The sequence below is a fragment of the Dendrobium catenatum genome, unplaced genomic scaffold (assembly GCF_001605985.2).
Source record: "Dendrobium catenatum unplaced genomic scaffold, ASM160598v2 fragScaff_scaffold_455, whole genome shotgun sequence".
Lineage (NCBI taxonomy): Eukaryota > Viridiplantae > Streptophyta > Magnoliopsida > Asparagales > Orchidaceae > Dendrobium > Dendrobium catenatum.
The window spans coordinates 283,551-302,266 of record NW_021318917.1 but is presented as its reverse complement, the minus strand read 5'-3'; the positions used below and the strand labels follow the sequence as shown (position 1 = coordinate 302,266).

The 18,716-nt window shown below is 34.7% G+C and overlaps 1 protein-coding gene across 3 annotated transcripts in view; it reads left to right on the top strand.

Moving 5' to 3' along the window:
* The first annotated feature begins 8,116 nt into the window (after positions 1–8,116).
* The window catches only part of LOC110097975, a 28,183-nt gene continuing 17,583 nt past the window's right edge, over positions 8,117–18,716 (top strand). The window contains exons 1-3 of one of the 3 annotated variants that reach the window (XM_020824661.2): positions 8,117–8,542; positions 8,627–8,767; positions 16,154–16,381. In XM_020824661.2, coding sequence (XP_020680320.1) covers positions 8,229–8,542; positions 8,627–8,767; positions 16,154–16,381 — 683 coding nt within the window. In that variant the 5' untranslated portion in view covers positions 8,117–8,228. The remainder of the gene's footprint in view (positions 8,543–8,626; positions 8,768–16,153; positions 16,382–18,716) is intronic. The other 2 variants (XM_028694319.1, XM_028694318.1) reach the window with 2 other exon arrangements.

Here is an 18,716-nt window from a genome sequence, read left to right as displayed (position 1 = left end):
CACACACAATTAATCTAACTTGTTGATTACATATTGATGGTGGTCATATTGTTATCCGTATCATAGACGATGAGGCATGTGACTTCGAGCTTGTTGAGGCTCGAAGGAGGACAATGGCCATATATGTCAAATTTGAGGAGTTACCCAAAGAAGTTCTAGAACCAGAGCACTCATCCCCTGTGCCTTTGATAACCCCCAACATTCCAACCACATGTACAAGTTAACATCGAACATCTCCTCCTGTTTGCTAAATGCTTTAACTCTTAAATATAATATAAGTAGTCATGACCCTGCACAAATCATGTAGGCCCACCCCATCTATGGTTGATCTGTCGGCTACGCGTTGCTTAAGCCTGGGAGAGCGGCCAATGATTGACTTAAACTTTCCATCCTACGCTCAATTTTCACAGTTCATCACGTTGTACCTTAATACAACTCAAGTTACCTTTGAAGCTTGTGCAATGCTGGATGAAATTGAATGAAACCTTCCCATTTATGAGACCATGGACAATAGTACAAGTGAAAGCTCCAACGATGATGCTGAACCCCTTACAGATCTTATTCCAACCGATGATATGGACCTTATTGTTCATGGGCATGAAATCATTCGGAGTAACATCGTACAAAACATGGAAAATCTTGAATCCATGATTGCAAATATTGATTTCGTACAATTCATACATACTATTGAGGATTAAGACGCTACAGACATTGTAGATGCCCCCCTGAGACATAACCAAGAGGAGTTAGAGGCCATGATTCCTAATGATCTCTACGAGGGCATGACATTCAGAACCAAGGAAGCATAATATTATGCTCTAAATGGTTGGTCTATTAAGAATAACGTTGAGTACAAGAAGACATGCTCCAACAAGCAACGCCTTACTATGATATGCACTCAGAACAACCACCAATCATGCCCTTGTTTATGGCGCCTCAATGTTGGAAGGAGCAAGCAGCTTGGTGGAGTATGGAAGATAACATCCATCTTAGATTGACTCAAATGTACACATCCAATATTATCTGTCACTCATCGTAAATGCACTTCAAAGTTTATTTGTTACTACATAATGGTTGCATCGAGGCAGCAGTTACATTTGAAGCCCATAGAAATCATTGCGCATATTGAGGCAAAATTTGAAATTAAGATTTCATACATTAAAAGCATGGGATGTTTGTAGGAAAGAAATATGTTCAGTCTTTGGGAGTTATGAGGAATCATATGCTTCCTTAAACATAATGATGGAAGTAATATGGTTCACAAATATGGGCATTGTTTATAATACTCAACTTAGCAAAGGCATCTATTTCAAAGGTATATTATGGTCTTTCGGTCCCAACATACATGGGCGGCAGAATTGTCATCCTATGCTTTGTTTGAACGATATATTTTTGTTGGATAAATATTGAGGTACTCTATTAGTTGTCGTTGGGATTGACAGGAACAGTGGACTTTATCCACTAGCATTTGCAGTAGTCAAATCGGAATCGATTTAATCATGGAGTTGGTTCTTACAAAATATTCACAATCTCGTAGGACTAGTCCGAAATCGCCAAGATCTATACATTATCTCAGACAATATGTAAGAAACTTTTTTACATGCATGCTGATTAGTGTGTTCATTTGTATGTTGGTTTGGGCCGTCGGATAGCCTGGATTCACCACTAATTTCCTCATGCATATCGGTTAGTGAATTACTGCATTCACTTTCATATCTTTGTGTCGAACTGCCACACATACTTGAAAGCTAGCTGCTTGTAGAGCATAAGGGTGTTGTTAAATTCGTGGCTCATTTACTGTCATTGCTCGCAAACGGGTTCATGTATTTATCTAGGAGATGTTTGATGTTGAATGCATACTGGCATTGGCCGCAGGATGTTGTTGCACTCATTGCATATTCTTCATGTCTTATTGAATCGAATCATCATGCTCATGGTACATCGATCTTCTCTTGCAAAGGATCGATATGCTTGCTTGCATGTCAACTTATCTGTGGGAGGATCACACTCCAACTTGCACCTAGGATCTCTTTGATGGATTAGTGTATTCATTGTAAGCCACTAGTGCTTACAACATTCAACATGATTATAATTACTTGTTTGTGAATTGCTCGTATTTAGAACATGTGACCCTCTTAATTCAATTGACTGTTATTTGCAAGCAATTTTTATATACAATTTTATTCACCACAAGTCTCATATTCATCTATTAGTGTTCATTTGCATTCTTTAGATCATCATTTAGCATTTTGTGTGTTCAAAATTTATTATGCATTTGTCAAATTAAAGTCCAGTTCCCTGCATCATATTTAAGTTTGTAAAGTCCCCTGCTATCCATTTTTGTTCAAATCAGGTCCTTTGTATTCGTTCTAGTTCCCTTTTGCTTGTTCAATTCCAAGTACCCTGTCAGTCAAATTGTGGCTGCCTCCCGGTGTCTCCCCCATTTAGGGGAAATTCCAGGAGTCAGTCTTTCCCGTCATGCTAGATAAAGCATGTACGGTAGGGATCAAATGACACCACGCCTTAAATCTTTAATGCTACCATGCCAGAGAAATGCGTGAAAGAATCTTTTCTTTTGTACTTTTTTTCTTTGATGCAATTAACAAAAATGAATTTGCTTTGCTTGTTTTTTATGTATGGCTAAATTCTCTAGTTTTGTATTGGTGTAAATAAAATGTGGAGTACTAATGAATTCTGTTCGTTAATAATTTGATGATATTTTTAATATACTAGGTCTTCATTTAATGCATATAGTGGTCATATGTGTAGTTAATATGAGGTGTAATGTGGAGCCTATGAATAGGAAAGCAAGCACAACAAAGCATATTGGATTGATATGATGCAAGTATAGACATAGTGCTTGTCATGTATCAAATTTATAGAGATGAACTAACATGAGGAGGTTTTAATAATACATGCCTTATTTACTCTTCTAAGATTCTTATAGGGTGACATATAATGAGAGTTTAAAGTGGTATCGAGGTTGGAAGGTTTGATCTATCATTTGTATCTTTATGCTTGGCTGAGCAGTGGGTGATGCATATGTTATGAATAACATCAATATAAAAGAGAATCATTATGAAGCATATTGTATTTGCATTCCATCAATTCAAAATAATTTATTTAAATAGTATTTCATTTAATTATTTTTCATTTTAAATTAAGTGATTAAATCGCCACCAAACATATTTTTATTGAGTAAGATAATTGTTATAGTTGTAGTAGACAGTACTAGTATTTGCAAGTTAAATAATCTTTCTCGTGGGATCGATACTCTACTCTATCACTATATTACTTGATTCAACACGTATATTTGTGAATATTAAATGGAGTTTTTATAATTTTAATATCAAAGAAAATCTAAGCATTATTTAGGGATTGATAGAGCCACAAATTATTTTCACAATTCTTTAGGTTACTCCATCGTCCCCATCACTTATCAACAAAACCGTCACAATCATATATTACTGGATGCCTGCCCCTTCTACAAAGTTTGGTCTTGGGAGCGATTACATGTTGGCAGGTTGACACTTCGGATGCCTTTTCCTCGTGATATAGTTGGGAAGCTGTTGGGATTCAAGTATTTCTAACTTGCATATTATTTTTTATGTTATATGAAAACATCATTCATTGACTGGAGTCTATGTATGATGTAGATTGGTGGAGGAGAGGGTCCGGGTGGTACTAGCGAGGAACATGTTAACATGTAGAGATGAGCTGGATGACCTACAACAATGACATGCATGTCACTATATAATATTCATAACACAAGCATAACTTTATATTACCCTTTCTTCAATATCAATACATTATCTCAGGTTATATTAATGCCATATAGTGAGACTGTAATGGCATGGATGCCTCCAATATGCCTCAAAAGGAATGACCTATGGACGACCCGTGCATATATCATTAGACGAGGACTTTCAAGGTATACCCCTAGCACATATACAATCCCATGAAAGAGGACTTAGATGTTATGAAGTGATATTGAGTTATGTGAATGTATTAAATTTAGATGTTTGTTAAATTCAGCATTTTGAAGTATTTTGGATTATGTATAATTTATATGAAGAAATTTATTAAAATCAATCTTAAAGATTATTAGTACTAAATAGTAATTATAATTAATATATATTTAGCATAACTAATATTATAAAATTAACATACTTAATATGTAATTAATATTGATTTATAATTAACAATAATATAAATGAATAAATTGATTACTTCCTAAACAAGAATAGAACAAGAAGAACTTAAATTTGATAATTACTTTCTTACAACATCATAATTGGAACTACAAATCTTCACTTCTTATTAAGCAACACATGTAACCAATTTTAGAGTTAAGTCTGAGTAGGATAACATTTAAAGAAAAACTCAAACTCATATTGAAGATTTTTCCGATCATCCCTATTTAAGAAGTCTCTTCTCATACCATCAGGTAATACATTATTCATTAGTTTCCTATATAGGTCCACAATAAAATCATCCTAAATTTCACGGATGGTAAAGAATAACATTATCGAAATCAAGTTCTTGCATGTCATCAATGTCAGAGTTGCCAGCTTCTTTTTCGTGTTATATCTGGTGATATCGTATCTACAAAAAATGATTGTTGCTGTCACCAATTACATGAAGCAACAACTACATGATCTTAAATAATGAATAATTATTTTGTCAGGAATTCAATATCATAAATACTAATCTCGCTTTAACAAACAAAGGATCCTAGGCTATTGGACAACTCAGTTTGTATGACATGTTGCCATAGCAAATTTAATATTAATCTTAACGTTTATTAATATCAAATAATAATTAAAATTATTATATATTTAGCACAAGCAATAATACAAAATTAAGATATTTATCTACCATATTTATTTGCTACTACAAATTAACAGAAACATAATTATTTTAATTACGTCCCTAATGCTAAATTAAATAGCTAATCGGTTCCTTTTAAAAATTTAGCCTTTGAGACCCTTACGATCAGGCAAAAGGTAAGCGATGGCCCTACCTTTCATTGAAGGCTGAGACATCGCCTAATTTGATGATAAATGAATAGTTAAGAAGTGTATAATGAAAATGAACTAAGAAAGAAAACTCAAAAGGCGATGAATGATGAGGTGATTTATGGTATGTTATGTGACTTATGCCATCACTCAGTGCTTTAATATGAATGGGGGAGTTGGCTAATTCAGTGATAAATCAATGGATGTCAATTTGGTCATAATAACGCTTACCACAAACACCCCCCCCCCAATTTTCCCAAAACCCCCAAAAAAAAAAAAAAAAAAAAAAATCTTTATTATATGATTCTTTATGTTATTTGTCCTCTCAATCTGTTTTTTAGTCTTTATTACAAATATTTTTAGGCAATTATCCTCCTAAAAGTTTTAAAATACTATGATCATTAGGCAATTGTCACAAGCATAATTAAACACATTGTGTAAAGGTATTATTGTTAGGGAATGATGAACCAAAAACAAAGAGAGTAGAAAAATATCATTATAACCAACATTTGTTATCTGCGAATTGTACAATGATCAAGGAAATGAACAAATATGGGTCGAACCAAATTCAAGGCAACTCCAACATACATTTTTGTAGAAATTGAATGATTAATCAATTGCATCATTTTGATTTTTTTGCAAACAAATCATCGATACTTCAACCTAGTCATTATATAAAATTAGTAAAAAAAAATAAATCTTATATATATATATATATATATATATATATATAGAAAAATTCTCTATATTTTTACTTATAAATTTGCCACCCTGAAAAATTAATACCAGTTCCGCTCCTGATCACAAATAAAAATAATCAGAGCATTTGAATATAATAACTTCTACTAATTATCAATATTTAGTAGATGTTATTATGTTTAGATGAATAATAATTTAATCAAACTCTTAATATGAATTGAAGAATGAACAATTCACTCGGCAAGTTCCATATCAATGGACCTCTTCTCCTATTCTTGTCCGAGCTAATCACAAAACCATTTTATATAATTTGAATTTCATTTGTTTTCTCTTCATTATCGTTGGGTTAGGTTATCTAACTCCAACCGTTCCAACTTCGCATTGGAAAAATAATCGTATGTAGCTTTGGTGGCCGTTTGCCTTCCACATTCATTCTTCTTCCTTCAAGATATTTAATAAGCTTTTGCCATTATAAAATGTTGCCATATTTATAGTTTTCATGATCCAATAACATGTCTTCACTTGTACTTCATGATTTTTTTAGCATTTCTTTATATATATTTTATGATGTTTACGTGGTCAATATGGAATAAAAGAAGTATTATATGCATGTTGATCATGTGGTGTCTGGGAGTCCGTGAAATTCTTCTTATGTATTGATTTAGGTTTTGTTCGGGATTGCTTTCTTACCGGTTCTTAAAATAGCTTTATAGTACAAAAATTTAATTTTTTTTACTATAAAGCTGCTTTAAGAAGCTGTAAGAAAGCCATCCCAAATGAAGTCTATATGACTTTTTTACTATTTTTTAAAACAGTTTTTTAATAAAAAAATTCTAATTCAAAAAAATTTTACAGTAAAAAGCTATTTTAAAAAATAATAAGAAAACTCAGAATCGCACAAGTACTTGTGCAGCTACATGCTGAAAAGCTGTGGATATCTAATGCAAAGATAAATTTGATTTAGTTTTATTTAATAGGTGTTATTGCAAGTTCTAAGTTTTTTTTTTTTTTTTGTAGTTTTTTTGTTTGATGTGGTCTTTTATGTAATAATTCATGTATGGCTTCTCTTGAGTGTAGGTTTATTTAGTGATGCAATATTGAAATTAAGATTTCGTTTGGGATGATTTTTTTATTATTTCTTATAACGGCTTTTTAGTAAAAAATTAAAATTTTTATACTAGAAAATTGTTTTAAAAATTAGTAAAAAAGCCGTTCTAAATGATGTCTAAGTTTCTTTCTAATCCTAGTAGTCATCAGATCTGTGTTCTCTCTTTAGTTATTGCTCCTCTCTGATAAAACTATTCCTTGCGTATTGCATCATTGTTAGTATCAGGACTGGTGGTGTGGGGAGGATCCAAATTTTTTTTTTTTCAATATGCAATGTTAATTTAATCTTGTGATGTAATGCAATGGAGATGTTTATATGAATTTATACTAAAATCTTAAATTTATCATTGAATATCATATAGAGAGAGAGAGAGAGAGCTCACTTTTGATTCAATCTTATGTTAACATTGCATGTCACTCCTCATGCTTCTATCGTTTGATCTATTTCATAACCCTGGATAGTTTTGGCTCCCTTTGCCCACATAACCTCTACACACAATTGTGCATCCCCATGGTGTAGTTGTCTCCCACCTCACTATACTATATGCAATGCTAGACATTATATTGTATGATGGTTGCTCTCCTATTTTGGAGAGATTATTAAGTGCGTAGTCCGGGCGGCGTCTAGACTCCAATAAAAATTCTCAATGTTGTTTGTACACAGTATGTACAAGCTTATATATATATATATATATATATATATATATATATAAACATGTACACACATTATGTATAGGTGATGTGTCACGTTTTTATTGGAGTCCATACGGAGCTACGTCTGGAATTCAATACATGCACGTCTTCTTGTCTTAGCTGAGATTCTACTCAGAGTTTAAGCTATAGTTCTATCTAAGGAGAGACCCAGTTGTATCATCTTTGGGACTGTCAGCGATCCACCTCTTGTCAAAGGCGACTAGGCTTATGATGATCAACAATGAGTAATAAACTTGACAATAAAAGATGATATGAGGCGAACCTTAATGATGTGAGTGGATTATAATTGAGATTTTTTATTTCCATATTTTGAGTGGTGTTAAATATATAAATTATTATAATTTAAATGATATGAATGTAAATCCCTAAACTAAAATTATTTTCTAAGAAATTAAAAATAAAAATGCAAATACTAAGACGCCAATTTATTTAAAAAATAGACGCAATAGCATTTGCATACATAACAGCACTCAACTAATTCTTTAAAACATTTATTTATTTTTGGGTCCATTTAGGCCGATTAATAAGACAAGCTAAGGCATATTTACTTTTCAAGTAATGCTTTGTGGCGTCCGTTCAGCCTGCCTAAAACTACTCGTTTAAATCTCTCATTCTTTGTTTGAATGGCCAAATAGCCGACGCCATTGTGCGACCGCGCGCTCACTCTCACCTCCCTCCGGTTATCCCGACATGGTTGGGCTCTCAGCCGTTGGCTCTCATACCGGCCACTCGCGGGAGGATGGCGCCGATGGTCGGTCGGGAACCAGTGAACCCGGGTGTAGTTGCAGAGAAGCTAGCGATGCCCCATTGGCACGCCCACACTTCTTCTCGGCTCTGCTCGAAGGGATCGGGATGACGCCAGAGGAGGACTGGAGGTGGCTGCGTAGGTACCTGGAGGCCTCCATCAAGGGCTTCTCCGTTGGTGTCGGCCTCAAAGGGGGTCTCGCTCTCTTCTCCATCCTTGCTCGCCTAAGGAGCCGCGGATCGAAGGGCTATTCGACAAGGTGAGGGCATCTATGGTTTTTTCTTTTAGCTATCTCGCTGGTCGATATTTTGTCATCCTTTTGGTAAACGTTGTAACTTTTTAGAAAGGCGGTGTCTATCACAAATGGAGAAGTCGTGGTGAGTGCTGCGAAGGAGACACTGAAATATGGCATTTTTTTAGGAGCGTATGCTGGAACTTTTGTTGCTGTCGATGAGTTGATTGCTGCTATATGGGGTCACAAAAGGTGATTGGCTTATACCATTAGCGCTTCGTTTGCCTTGTTTTCCTTTAAACTTTTTTATGGAAATCGAATGTATGTGAAGAGTACTGCTAATTTATTCCAATTTGTAGACATTTTCTGTCTGATAGATCATGTGATTCTGAGAGTGTATAGTTGTTTAACACTTAAAATTGTGAATGGATGCAATGTGTATAACAATCTCTCTGTGTTTGGGAAGATTGTGCTTTCTTTCCAATAAATTTAGTAATTTGCACTGTTCTAGTTTACTGTGAGAAAAATTAGATAATATTATAGCGTTGAGTTTGATAATATACAAAAATTAAAAAAGAATGTGATATTTGGTAGTTATTGACATCAAACTACTTCATTATCTGCTCATTTCAACAAATTTTGTCTATTTCTTCATCTTAGATTTAAACGAATCTAGCTCCCCGTATCAATTGGCTGCTTAAGTCATGTAGCATTGAATGATTCCGATTCCTTCTCCCGCTCAAAAATCTCTTCCTTTCATACCTTTCTTTCTTGTTTTTGTCTTTTTTATCAGTTTTTTTTCCTATTAACAGCACATGTGACATATTTATTCTTGTTCTATTCTAGATGCTTTCTTCTTTTTCTATTGTTCTTTTGTCGAGCTTTTGTTTTCTTGTCAAGCCAATAATTATTTTTACATAGACTTGACCAGGCAATTTATGGTTTCCTAAATTCTATGAGTATGCTAAAGAAATATTTAGGAATTCTTAAGTCAGGACATTTTAAAGTGTCTATTGCTATTTTTCTTTCCTTTCATTTTTAGTTCATGTTACATTGACTCCCAATTTGTTTGAGAAAAGATTTATCATAACATGGCACTGATGTTTCAAACATAAATAAAGTTTTTTTGGTTTAATAGTAATCCCTAATTAATCATCTTAATTGTCGTTGGATGGAAGATGAATACCCTAAGAGGCTCTCAAGAATACTTGAAAATTAACATCAGAAATATAAATTTATTGATGCAAATTAAATAGCTTCTTGGGGGGGGGGGACTAGAGATAAAATTACTTGAAAATTATATTTAATAAATAATTTCCAAAATACCGCTAGATTTTACACCATTAATCTCAAATTTTGATGTTAGGACCAAAAAGGCCTCTTTTTAAGTAGTTGAGGGACCAAATTGGTTTCCCAAAAGAGTTGGGGACCATTTAGGTCCCTTAAAAAGAGTTTGAGGGACCATTTTAGTCCTTTTCTCTTTTTCAAAATAATTTTCTAAAGTAAGATTAGTGGGAAGCTATTTTAGCAAGTGCTCACATCATAAATACCTATTAGGATTTTTGAGTTTTAAGTGTCTTACACTAGTTTTAGCCATATTCTTTCTTCGCTTTAACAACTCAAGTAATCTTTTCCCAAAAACAGTATGAAGTGTTGCCTTTGTCTATACACATCCTTAAAATAAAGGAAACATGATAGAGCAATTAAATATGTTTTTATTAACCTCTCTTCCACTCAAGAAGGATACAAATGCCACCATGCCCTATGAGAAAGTTATCTGTCTGGTAATTTCACTTTCAGTGAAGGGATTTCTACTTTGCTGCTGCATACCTCAAGGAAGACATATCATTCAGAAATGAAAATTTTCTTCTATATTGCCCTTATTTACCCTACACCCCAGCAAGCAACCTAGTTATTTAATCAGCTAGTTCTACACAAATCAAGGTTTTACTTGAACGACCTTTTACTTAATCATTATAGGTTTACTCAATTATGAAGGCATCTAAAGATATCTAAGTCCAATTAGCAGAATCAATTCCTAGCACTGAACCTAACTATGGACCTTGTAAATAAAAGTATTTCAACTAAACAAACTTTGCACTTATTCTTATCAAACAAAAATCTTTTCCATTATTGCCAATCTTTTTTTACTAGCCTCCATTATGTCCCTAAAATCATCTCCTAGGTTTTAAATAATGAGAATTAGAATAATGCTATGAGAGAAGAAATCGAACCCATTCAAATGAACAAAATATGAGAATTGGTGATCTATCAAAAGGAGAAAAACAAGTAGCGTGGGCTTTTATTGTAAAATACAAATCCGATAACTTATTATAAAATTATAAATCCATAATAGTGGGAAAAGGCTATACTCAAATATGTAATTGATTATCTTGAAACTTTTGCGCTTATTAGAACACTGTTGGAGTTACTTTATAATTAGCTATTGCCAAGGATTGAAAAAATAAAAAAATTGATATGATGTAGACATTCTTAGATGATAATATAGAGGAGGATATATGTATGGAGGTCCCATGACATTTGACTTAGACAAAAAATAAAAAGGTATATAAACAAAAAAAACTATTGTATGGATTGAAGATTGTTTTGAATTGAAGTGATCTCTAAGGGCATTATTCATGAGATTTTCTAAGGTAATACTCAACATCGAGATACATGCAGAGTCAAGGCGACCATACATTATTTGTGAAAGATATGCTTCAAAAGAGTATCTACACTACTAGTTTATGTCGACGATATCATTGTCATAGATAGTAACTTGAAAGGTATGGAGATTTTAAAGTAGCGGTTGCTCTAAGAATTCAAAGTCAAAGAATTAGCTAAGCTAAAGTTCTTCCATGGCATTAAGGTTGCACAATCTTGACATGTAATCTTTACATCACACTAGAAATATATAAAAAGGATATACTAAAATAAACTGATAAATCGGATGCAATCCTGTGGAGAGCCTCATAAAATTTAATCATAAATTTTGGAGATGTTCTAAAAGGCAATTTATTGAAAAAATCTCTTATTAAATATTGTGGAAAAACCTTTATACTTATCACATATTATGCTTGATATTGTCTATGATTTTGGTGTGGTAAATTAGTTCATGCACAATTTTAAGGAATCATAACTTTGGGCTTAGTACATCAAATTTCATAATATCTAAAATAAACTCAAAGTTTAATACTTTTATCAGTCCTTGATTTTCACCTTCGGGATGAATGCTGTATTATAGGTTCCTTTTTCTTACTCATAGATTGATTGACTTGAGCACTATGAGTTTCACATTATTCATTTGTTGGAAAATTTGTACGATCGTCTGTACTTGTGTTGTTGCATTCTCTTTGATTTTCGTTGATCAATGCTTGCAAGTAGATCACATATCCTTGATTTTTGTTGATGATTGCTTGCAATCAAATGATGATTGAATTCTTGTTCATCATCAGTTTTATGTCCACTCATTCTCATTGGTTTTCAATATATGTAAGGAGCTGACACATTTACTTGTATGTCACGTATGTTTGAAGGCCTCCTGCCACGAGTTCCCTATTGTCCTTTGAGTTCAAATCATATTGAGTTCAAGTTTATTCAAATCTTTTGTCATCCAAATTGCAAGCTCTTCCTTATGTTCAAATTGTTAAGTCAAGTTAAAGTTCCTTGAAGTCTAAATCAAAGTCAATTTTCATTTGGTCATTCATTTGTCCAATATCAAGTTCAAACTCAAGTCCAATCTGAGTTCAAGTTCATTTGTGTATGGTTCAATTCAGAACCCTGTGGTCCAACCTGTGCATCAAGCTTTTTGTCATCTTCGTATGTCACTCTCTTTTGTTCTTGGTGAGAATCTTTTTTAACAATTTCACCAACGTCTTGTTAAAAGCCTCCGCCAAGTCATTTGCTCTTGGATTATATATTGACGAATACCTCCAATCGACCTTGTGTTGGTCAACAAACTTGTAAAGTTTTGTACTTTTGAACGTCGTACTATTTTTCGAGATTATGCGGTGTGGCACACCAAATCTGTAGACAACGTTGTGGGTAAAGAAATTGATCTAGGGGTGTAAGTGAGCCGAGCCAGCTCGAGCTCAACTCGTTTATGAGCTCGAGAGCCGAGCTTATCGAGCTCGCGAGTCGAGCTCATTTAGTAAACGAGCTCGAGCTCGAGCTGGCTCGGCTCGTAAGCTCGCGAGCCGGCTCGAATAAATATTAATATTTTTAAAATAATTTTATTTTATTTATTAAATTAAAATAATAATAATAATAATAATAATAATAATAATCACCTAAATTTTATTTAAATGTTAAACATTTCCTATTTTTTTAAAATTTTGTCAAAGTTTTAAAAATCCCGCTTAATTTTTAAAAATCCTGCCTAATTTTTAAAATTTTTAAAAATCCTTCCTAAATTTAAAAATTCCTGCCCATGCCTGGCAAGTCGGCTCGAGCTCGTTTACAGTAAATCGATTGCCTACTCGAGCTCGATTGCCGAGCTCGAGCTCGAGTTCGAGCTCTCTTTTCATCTAACGAGCCGAGCTCGATAAGGGCCTAAACTCGACTCACTTACACCCCTAAATTGATCATATGCTTAGATGTGGGTTCTTTGAATGGAGCCGCTTCTGCCCACTTTGAGTAGTCTGTTGCTACCAGAATAAAACGATGTCCCACTGATGATGGCGGATCTAATGGCCCAATTATATCTATACCCCAACATTCAAATGGTCGGGATGCTACTATAGGGTGCAGTGGATTTGGAGGCTGATGTATAACATAACAATGGATCTGACACTCATGGCACCTCTTGGCGTGGTCTATACAATTCCTTACCATTGTCGGCCAATAGTAACCCCATTATATTGATTTTAGTGCTCATTTTAGGACCTGAGTGTTGTTCACCACAAAGTCCTTCATGGATTTCTACTACTTCTTTATCAACTTCCTTGGTCCCTAGGCACCTTAGCCACATCTGATCAAAAGCTCATCGGTATAGTGTATCATTGACAAACGCATATTGCAACGCTCTTTTTCGGATTTATGCGGCTAGAGATTTATGCATTGGGAGTTTGTTTTCTTTGAAATAGTCAATGAAGGGTTGCCTCCAATCATCTTCTTCCTCAACATTGAGGCAATGCTTCTTCGACTATGACAATAAGTTAGCCATCAATATTGCACATTTCCATGCAACATGATGAAATAAAATATTTTAATTGAATGAATATTTTGTAAAGAAGAAGCTAGATAGTGGTTTAATTGGTGCCCTGTTTGTCATCACATATGGGCATCTTGCAGATATTTTCACCAAAGGATTATCAGGAATAGTTTTCAAAAAATATCATGCAAGCTTGAAATAAATGACATCCATTCATCCGCTTAAAGGGGAGTATGAAAATATCACTTTGACAAACCAATTCTTGCATAATTTCATTGAATTTGTCTCCAACTAGTGCTTCATTAGCCGTCCACTCTCTTCTAGTCTGTCTCACTTCACGCTCAACTACCATTTCTGCCATCCACCACTCAAGCTTTCAATATCTTTCCTTATTTAGTCCATTGCCACTTCATTGATCTATGTGCTAATGGATCCCACTTCACAGATTCGTGTGGGTTGCTTTGTTATAATTAAATGTATAGCTGATTTTTAGTCCCTAAATTTATATATTTTCTTTTTTGAACTCTTCTAAGATTATATAGATATTGGGCAAATGTGGGAATGAACCCAACCAATTTTCTCTAATTCTTGTGCCCATTTATGTTTTTTTCCTATATAATCTGGGCCGTCTCTGATGTGATACAAACAGGAATTGCAAGGAAATAATAAAATTATTATAAAGCTTGTCACTTTAAGATTAATGAGCCACAAGAATTAATTTTAAGAACTCTCGATTGATGTTTTGCTTTGGCATACAGTCACAATTTTAGGAAAATGTAACAACTTAAAATAATATCAGAAAAATTACAATAAAATTAAATGTGTCGTAATAAATATTTAGAGCTTTTCACCTAGAGTTTCCTTTTCTCACTCACACTCTATGAGAGGCTTTAGCAGAGAGAGACTTTCAGTAATCCAAACGACGCCACCAAGAAAGTTAGGATGCCGACGATCTTGATCCACGGGAAGGTAGCCAGAGAAGGAGGCGCAGGTGGACGTCCGACGAGTTGCCACTGTCCGAAGGGTCGTTGTTCGTTGATAGTCTCGGCTAGGTGGAAGATTATGTGGTCGACGTAATCATCGATGGAATCTTTTAACTCCCGGTCGGGGTCAAAAAATGGCGACTGAAGGATATCAATTTGTCCTTGAGAATCATATGCGAATCCGTGGTCAACTTCAGGATTGGCCATCTATGAATATGGGAGACTCCTTTATTGGGATCCTTGGAGGAGCTGGCGACTTGTGATGGGAGAAGGGAGAGGAGGAGCCGACGGTTGGGGTTTCGTGTAGAGAGGGAAAAGGGAGGGGGACGACTAGGGTTTACGTGGGAACTTCTTGGGTTTAGGCTAGGGAGGTGGAAGAGATGAATTAGAAAAATCTGAATTTAATTTCAAATTTTTCCAAGAGAGGGAAAGGGATTAATTTGAATTCCAAATTATCCCAAATTGGGCTATAGGTGCTGGCGACTTAGGAGGGAATTATGGGGGAGTTTAATTGGGGCTAAGAATTAAGTGGAGAGAAAAAAGGTAAGGGGAAGGGGCTGGCCATATGAGGAGGGAGAGAGGGGTCTAGATTCAATGTATGTGGGCCATATGCATTAATTGGAGATTGAAATTAAATCTAAATTTAATTTCAGATTTAATATAATTGGGGAGGTTTCATAATTAAGGATTATCAAAGTCGAAAGTATTTGAAATTCCAATATAGAATTGATTTCAAATAAAGACACTTTCCAAATTGATATGAGTTATTTTAGGAAAGTAATTAAGGTGGATTTGAATTTTGAAATTCAAAATTCGTGAGGCATTTGGAGGGGCGGCCGGCGGCAAGGCGGCCAAGGGGAGGCCGGCGGCGATCGGCTTTGGAGGGGCAGCTGGCGGCTAGGGGAGCCAACGGGAGGCTGGCGGCTATGGGGTGGGGAGGGGCTCGGTTAGGGAAGAAGAGGAGAGGAAGATGGGGGAGAGCAGGCCGACGGGTGTTGGGAAAAGGGGAGGTGGCTGGATGTATGGAGGGGGAAAGGAGAAAGATGAGCTGCGAGTCTCGGACTCTTCCAAAAACTGACTGGTATTGTAATCACCCTCTTCTAGGGTTCTCTTTCTTCTCTCAAAGCTCATAACAATGAATAAGAGAAAAGCTCAAAATTTTATTCATCAAATCATCCCAAATTCAATAGAAGGGGCCTTATATATAGGCCTCAACATGACAAAAGAAAAAAGGACTAGAATGCTCATAAGGCTTCAATAGCAAACTAACTACCCATAGGGGTAAACTAGGAAAAACTGAAATATAAAAATAAACAATACACAAAATGCATAAAAAATGAAGGCTCTTGATTGTGGCAATTGATCTCCGATGCCTCCTCTGATAAACGCATCAAAATCTCTTGCTGATGTCCTCATCAGTCACCTACTTTTTTTTTTTGTAGAAACAATATATATTATGATGGGTGTTACGGTTGTAGAAACTTATGTTTCATTTTCCTTCAGGACTGCAGGATGGAGGGCATTGCTTGCAGGAGCTGTTGCTGGTCCTTCAATGCTCCTAACAGGACTCGAAACACAGCATACCAGCTTGGCTATTTATATTCTTATGCGTGCTGCCGTCTTGGTATCTCGTTGCGGGATAAAGAGCAAAAGGTTTAGAAATGTCTGCAAACCTTTGACGTGGTCACATGGTGATATATTCCTTATGTGTCTCTCCTCATCACAAATCTTGTATGTTTTCCTTCTGCCCATTGCAGTTGACTTTAACTGGATCTCATAACGTTTTGTTTATATTAATCTGTATATGTACTTTCTTGTAATACGCCTCTTTACAGTTTTTAGTTTAGCAGAACTCTATATTGCTGATCCTTGGTTCAGTTTAAAATTAATTGAGTGTACCATGATCAGTGTATGTGCTCAAGGGGAACTTACTTCAGATAGACTATGCAACATATGCAATCTAGTTTGCATTTCATTATTATCTTATTACAAATCAAATTATTTTTAGATCATTTATTCTTGTAGTTTATGGAGTCCTTCGGCGGTGATCAATATTTAACTATTTATTAGACCGGTCCATCATGGTCCGGCCCATGTGTACAACCGACCGAACAAGGAGTTCCCCTATGTGGGATTTCTTCCATGAAGTTAAAGAAGCTTTTCATGAAGCTATCATGTGGGACGGGACCTACAAAATCATGGAAAGTGGAAGTAGGAGCTCGTGGTCCCAATAGACTATTGAATCGGGATTCTTTCCATACCATAAAGAGCATTATTTAAGCTTATGGTGTGGTAGAACTAGATCCAATTTCTCTCCAATTAAGGTATATGACCTTGCTGTCCATTTGCAAGTCAGAGTCCTGAGTGCTAAAATGTAAAAAATTGTGTCTACCCTCATCTTGGATGTGGAAACAATATACATCCCTATTTCCATTTAGGGTGGAGGTAGCAACGATTGACTCAAAGTTAGCTTTGAGACCTATTAACTTGGGAACGCATCAATTGTTAGATTATCATAGTGACTGGTACTAAAGAAGGGCTATTTTTTCTTTTAGTGGAAATTGATTAAAGAAGGGTCGATACCTGCCTTGTGTAGTGAGTCAACGTCTACTTAGGCCTAATGCTTCCTACAAGGGGTAGTTGGTCTCTATAATGGAAGGAAAATCATTATTTTTGTGTGTTTAATGGGTGTTAATTGAAATTGTTTAGTTGGATGCTTCTTGTAAAAGGCGTTAGGGAAACTACATGTATATGAAAGATTTTCCTGAATATGGCTACCCCTTATTTCATTTCCACACGTTCAGCCAGGTAGATGGTGTTATCCTACCCATTTTCATCCTTGAGAGGACACTAATACAATTTATTAAAGGACTCAAGTCATGATTGTTCGACAAGTTTTATGCTGATTGTTGACTATTTAATGCAATTCTCCACCTTCTCGTACAGGTCTTGGGAACCAGCTACAAAAAGGTTGATGAAAAACTTGAATTATGAAGATCATCCTTAGAGTCTAAATGTTTTCATTTGAGTAGATCTAAAATCGAATGCATGGAGTGTAATTTTATTAATAATAGATCTAGTGGTGGGATTGACATTGGTTGTTCAAGTCATTAAAAAAGTGCACATTTTAGATATCTCGAGTCTATTGTTTAAAGCGATGGTGAAATAGAAGAGGATATTATTAGTATAATTCAAATTGGATGGTTGAAGTGGAGGAATGCATTGGGCCTATTGTGTGATAAAAAAATACCCATCAAACTTAAAGAGATAAGATTGTGGTGAGATCTGTAATGCTTTTATGACACATAATGTTAGCTTTTAAAGGAGAAGCATAAAATTAAATGTTGCAGAGATCTGGATGCTTAGATGGATGAGTGGCTATACACTTAGAAACAAAATGTGAAATGAGTATATATGTGAAAGGTTGGGGTATCTCTAGTAGAAAATAAAGTTGAAAGCTAAACAATTACTGTTCCAACAAAACAACAGTAGCTTATGCAAATTAAATGTTATTTTATAAATATATTATAAAAAATAATGAATCAATACATGATTTCGATTAAAAACGATTTTTCAAATTTAATGGTGATAAAATTGAGGAAATTTTTTTATTATTTGAGATAATTATGTATTTATTGAATATTTTAAGCATAAAAAAGTTGTAAAATATTTGAATTAAATGTTAATGGAAAATAAAATATGATTATCTTGAAACTTGTGCCAACACATTTGAAATTTATTTTAAAATTCAAAATGTTTTTTGTTGAATTTTAGTTGTTTAAATTGGATTTTGAATGTGATAGGAAACACTTGAAATCTCAAGTGAAAACCTATCAATATTGGAAAAACAGCAGAGAATATCCACAAAACTTCGAGGAAAAATGATGCGGACATCGGTACGAAGATTTGACGCATCTATCACAGGCGGCGTCGTAAATCGACGGCCATTATTTAAATATTCAATTATGAGTTATTTTCTGCATTTTAATTCTTATTTGGTTATTTCCTGTTCTACCCCTATGTTAGTTTATTTGAGTGTTGTGGCCCAAGGGGCAATTTTGTAATT